The sequence below is a fragment of the Danio aesculapii genome, unplaced genomic scaffold (genome assembly GCF_903798145.1).
Source record: "Danio aesculapii unplaced genomic scaffold, fDanAes4.1, whole genome shotgun sequence".
NCBI classification, from domain to species: Eukaryota; Metazoa; Chordata; class Actinopteri; order Cypriniformes; family Danionidae; genus Danio; species Danio aesculapii.
In genome coordinates this window covers 1-6021 of record NW_026613884.1, presented here as the reverse complement: position 1 = coordinate 6021, position 6021 = coordinate 1, and the positions used below count along the sequence as shown (strand labels likewise).

General features: G+C 41.5%; 1 protein-coding gene across 1 annotated transcript; it reads right to left on the bottom strand.

The window, feature by feature from the left end:
* Positions 1-5499: 5499 nt before the first annotated feature.
* Positions 5500-6018, bottom strand: LOC130220495 (neuropeptide FF receptor 2-like; the record flags this gene model as incomplete). The annotated part of the gene is made up of 1 exon (XM_056452769.1): positions 5500-6018. A coding segment is annotated over one exon (519 nt), but the record flags the coding sequence as incomplete, so codon positions are not given.
* Positions 6019-6021: the final 3 nt, after the last annotated feature.

Genomic DNA, 6021 nt, shown 5'->3' with positions numbered 1-6021 from the left:
TGCCAACTGACCCAGCCGAGGCTCGAACCAGCGACCTTCTTGCTGTGTGGCGACAGCGCTACCCACTGCGCCGGCCAAGATGATTTTTAAAGTATGATTTTTTTTTCGTTCATTTTTTGAAAGCAGCACAGTACAATTGTTGAGATAAAAGCATAAACTTTAAATTCAAGCACTTTCAAGGACAGATGTTGTATTTAAGTACTTGGCCTTTATTTCATATTTCTGAAATTCAAGTGCAGTGCTTCCCCGTTAATCGCGGTAGTTACGTTCTAAAAGGAACCTGCAATAGGCGAAATTCACAAAGTAGTCCGCTTTATTTTTATACGATTATTAAAGATGTTTAAAAAGATGTAAAACCCCTCACTACGCACTTTATACACTTCTCTCAGACAGGCATTAACATTTTTCCTTCAGTCACAGATCCACATAGCTAAAGCAGACTCCATCCTTAGGATGGTCTTGTTCTGGACAGTTACAACCCTTTTTACATCTTTGTTGAAACGTATTGCTTCTGTCATCCATATGTTTATTCCCTCCTTATTTATGTAACGAGCCGAAAATCTATTTATTTCATAATGGCGTTCTACAGCCGTTCTTCTACCTTTAGCATGTCCAGAACTCCAACTTTTAGTGCGATGGCTTTTGGGTGCTACCGCAGGTGCCTTTGACAGTGCAGAATGTTTCGTTGACATTGTGATGTTTGTTAAGAAGAACTTGCAAACATTCAGCACTTCAGAGTCACACTGCTAGCGATCGAAGATTTATGCAAATCTGGCAAGCTGAACGCATTCTGTACTGTACAGGAGACACGGCACGGAGATTGATTGACAGCGGTCTACAGCCAATCAGGAAACACAATGTGCTAATCAGGACGCAGAACACAATGTGCTGTAAAAAATAAAGCATGTCAAATTGCACTAAAATAATCTGCGAAACTGCGAGGCCGTGAAAGGTGAACCGCGAGGGACCACTGTACTTTCACAGCCATATCACCCTGCAGCCCAAGACCGGTTACTCACTGAGGCCAGCAGGGGCGCTCAACCTGCAGTCTTTGTGAGTCCTAATGCCCCATAATAGTAAGGAGACGCTTTACTGTCAGTGAGCGCCATCTTGCGGATGAGACGTTAAATTGAGGTCTTGACTCTCTGTGGTCTTTAAAAATTTCATGGCACTTCTCTTAACCCCAGTCTCCTGGCCAAATTTCCTGCATCAGCCCTTACCCATCATGGCCTACCAATCATCCCCATCCACCAAATCGACTTTATCACTGTCTCTCCACTCCAACTATAGCTGGTGTGTGGTGAGCACACTGGCGCCGTTGTCCTATGGCTGCCCTCGCATCATCTAAGGGGATGCTGTACACTGGTGGAGGTGTGGAGAAACCCCACCCCCATCATGATTGTGAAGCGCTTTGGGTGTATGGCCACACACGATCAATGCGCTATATAAGTACACATTACTTTACTTTTAAGAAGTGCGGGAACCCTGTGATGGTTTTTATTAATTGAAGCCATTGTTTCTGAACAAAGAAAAACCATGCTGAGCCCAAACTTTTGAAGGATGATGTAGTTGGGAATCAAAGTCTTCGCTCTGATTTCACTGAGATAACACTAAGTAGAGGGTGATGACTTGAGATGCAGATGGTTTCCACATTTAGTACGGAAGGTGAGAAGCCGTGAGCGTTCACAGAAAGACATTTCCATGTGTTTCTTCGCCAGAGAGTGAAAGTGTGAGTGCGTATGTGTGTCAGGGTTTCACTCAGATGAGAAGTTTAATTAAAGCACTTTGTCAGATGTAGGAGCAGCATGGGTTTATCTTAAGACGATGCTCTAGGCCAATCTTAGCAGCACGAACCGTACACATTCTGCAATGAACCACTTTATTCCTTTATGATATGAATTGCTTATATGGACCCTAATTAGTTTTGACAGCATGATATATAGTACACATCATAAGAATATTTACAGCAGATCTAAACATGTTAAACGTTTGCTCCGAATGCAATATGTTCAATCACTATGAAATTACATGATTTTCAGAAATGGATGGTTTTTCAAAGCATGCTCCATCTTGCTTATAATAACCGATAGCCATTTTTTTCTCAGTTCTTGAAGCTAATTTTTAAAGCGTGAGGAGAATTCTTTCAAAAATGTAATTTCGGTTATCATTTGCTCACCAACTCTTGTCATTCCAAACCTGTATTTACTTTAATCCTTAGTGGAAAACAAAGGATGATGTTTTAAAATTCTGTCTGTACTCTCTGCTTTCTCTTTCTGATTCTAAAGATGTCTGAGTGATATTTATTTATTTACTGTTTGTTTGTCATGACTGTTCCTCTTTGCTTTCCCAGTACTGGGTTGCAGATGGAAGGGCATCCGCTGTGTAAAACATATGCTGGATAAGTTGGCGGTTCATTCCACTGTGGTGACCAGTGATGAATAAAGGGACTAAGCCGAAGGAAAATGAATGAATGTTATTCTTTGCTGGTGGAATGATTTTCTCAAACACATCTAAAATATCAAAACCCCTATAATATTCAAGACAGCTAAAAACAGACACTGTTTAGGAAATTAACTACATACTGTATCACTTTTTCTTAATCCCACCATGTTCTAGCTTATACTTTTTAAAATCTTGTCTGAAACTTTGTATTACTATCAGTTCTTGCGACTTTTTTGAGTTGTTTGGATAAAAGCACCTGTTAAACCAGGATTTTCAATCTTTCAGATGTCACAGTAAGGCACATCCACCTTATAATGTTAAAGGTATTTATATAGTTGTTTGTACATTGACCAAATGTATAGGGTCGAAATTAAAATATTATTTGTAAAATATTTAAATTTGCCAGCAAGGTGGCACAGTGGGTAGCACTGTTGCCTCACAGCAAGAAGGACGCTGGTTCAAGCCTCGGCTGGGTCACTTGGCATTTCTGTGTAGAGTTTGCATGTTCTCCCCGTGTTGGCATGGGTTTCCTCCTGGAGCTCCGGTTTCCCCCACAAGTCCAAAGACATGCGCTATAGGTGAATTGGGTAAGCTAAGGTGACCGTAGTGTATGAGTGTGTATGGATGTTTCCCAGAGATGGGTTATGGCTGGAAGGGCATCTGCTGCTTAAAACATACCAGATAAATACTGGATAAGTTGGCGGTTCATTCCGCTGTGGTGACCCCTTGTGAATAAAGGGACTAAGCTGAAGGAAAATGAATGAATGTTCCTCTTTGCTGGTGGAATGATTTTCTCAAACACATCTAAAATATCAATATCTGTATCACTTTTTATTAATCCCACCATGTTCTAGCTTATACTTTTTAAAATCTTGTCTGAAAACTTTGTATTACTATCAGTTCTTGCGACTTTTTTGAGTTGTTTGGATAAAAGCACCTGTTAAACCAGGATTTTTCAATCTTTCAGATGTCACAGTAAGGCACATCCACCTTATAATGTTAAAGGTATTTATATAGTTGTTTGTACATCGACCAAATGTATAGGGTCGAAATTAAAATATTATTTGTAAAATATTTAGATTTGCCAGCAAGGTGGCACAGTGGGTAGCACTGTTGCCTCACAGCAAGAAGGTGGCTGGTTCAAGCCTCGGCTGGGTCACTTGGCATTTCTGTGTGGAGTTTGCATGTTCTCCCCATGTTGGCATGGGTTTCCTACTGTTGCTCCGGTTTCCCCCACAAGTCCAAAGGCATGAGCTATAGGTGAATTGGGTAAGCTAAGCTGACCGTAGTGTATGTGTGTGTATGGATGTTTCCCAGAGATGGGTTGTGGGTGGAAGGGCATCTGCTGCTTAAAACATACCAGATAAATACTGGATAAGTTGGCGGTTCATTCCGCTGTGGCGACCTCTAATTGATAAAGGGACTAAGTCGAAAAAAATGAATAAATGAATAAATATTTAGTTTTGTTAAGCTACCAAATTTTTTTTTCTATTAATGGTACGCTTTGCACCTTTATCAACATATTTTAAATTCAAATTGTGGATAGTATAATTGCTTCTTTTCACAATAACTTTATTCATTCATTCATTTTCTTTTCGGCTTAGTCCCTTTATTAATCTGGGGTCGCCACATCGGAATGAACCGCCAACTTATCCAGCCTATGTTTTACACAGCGGATGCCCTTCCAGCTGCAACCCATCACTGGGAAACATGCATACACACTCACTCACACTCATACACAATGGACAATTTAGCCTATCCAATTCACCTATAGCGCATGTTTTTGAACTTGTGGAAGGAAACCGGAGCGCCCGGAGGAAACCCATGCAAACACGGGGAGAACATGCAAACTCCACAAAGAAATGCCTACTGACCCAGGCGAGACTCGAACCAGCAACCTTTATGCTGTGAGGCAACATTGCTAACCACTGAGCCTCCGTGTCGCCCATTATTATGTTTTTTTTTATATTATTATGGTATGCTGTGATTTCCACCTTTATTAACATGTTTCAAATAAAATTTGGGATAATATATTTAATTAAGTAATTTTACAATTATTTTTATATAATTTAAAAAATTATATATTTTAATTCTGTGTTCAGGGCATCCGCTGCATAAAACATATACTTGAATAGTTGGCGGTTCATTCTGCTGTGGCGACCTGTGATAAATAAGAGACTAATCTGAAGGAAAATGAATGAATAATTCGGTGTTCAATAAATTACTTGTTTGTTTCTTTAATAGATGTTCAAATGTTGAATGTTTTGCTAAATGTTTATAATTAAATTAATGAAATTAAATGTTATTTTATTTATTTATTTTCCTTCAGCTTCAGCTTAGTTTATTGATCAGAGGTCGCCACAGCGGAATGAACCACCAACTATTCCCGTATATGTTTTACCCAGCAGATACCTTCCAGCTGCAACACAGTACTGGAAAACACCCATACACTCTCACATGCACATACATACTCTACATCCAATTTAGTTGACCTATAGCACATCTCAGGACTGTGGGGGAAACCGGAGCACCCAGAGGAAACCCACACAAACACGGGGAGAACATGCAGGCTTCACACAGAAATGCCAACTGACCCAGCTGGGACTCGAACCAGCGACCTTCTTGCTGTAAGGCTACAGTGCTAACCACTAAGCCACCGTGTAGCCTTATGTTATTTATTTACATAATGTAAAACAATTTTATGGGTGAATGGCGCAGTAGGTAGTGCTGTTGTCTCACAGCAAGAAGGTCGCCGGTTAGAGGGGTCCAAAGTCCAAAGTCTTAGGGGTCCAAAGTCCCAGTCTGAATACCCCTGCACTTAATGCATAAATGTAAAAGTATAAAACTAAGCTCAATGGATTCCAATTTAGCTTGAATCATATGGACAAAGAATAGCTCAAAATGTCATATTTTGTCTTCGACAGAAGACAAAAAGTCAGTCAGTTTTGGAATGACAAGAGAGGTGAGCAAACTGACTTTTCTGTGAACTAACCCATCCAATTTTCTAGAAGCACAAACACAGAACATCTGAGGACAAGGGTCAGAGCGTCAGGTCTGCTATGAATCCAGCGTAATGGCCTCAGTCATTCCTAAGTGGTAAGGCAAGCTCAATGACTCACATGTGCGAGATTGAGTCCACCACATCGACAGATTCAGACTCCCAGCGTCCTCCCCGCAGGAGTTGGGCGAGCTGTCGGTGGCAACCACGGGAGATTTGTCCTGATTCTGCAGGTTGAATATTTTTGGGAGAGATGCCAGAGCCAGCGCTGAAGCTGGTGACGGACCGAGCAGCCGCAAACGCAAAGCCTTCGCCGAACGATGGAGGTCACCGATGAAGCAGTAGCAAAAAGGGTTGAGAGAAGAGTTGGTGAGGCCCAACCACTGTGCAAAGGGTCTGGTCTGTAGGAGCCAGTCTGGTGGATGGCGCAGCTCACGGTCAAGCCAGATATCAGTCACGTACATAGGCAACCACGAGAGAGCAAAAAGCAGCACCAAAGCTGCAACCATACGTGCGATCTGTCTGCGCCCTTGAAGCCTCGTTTCATGAAGAGCCTGAGAACGGGGGTCCAGCTCAGTGAA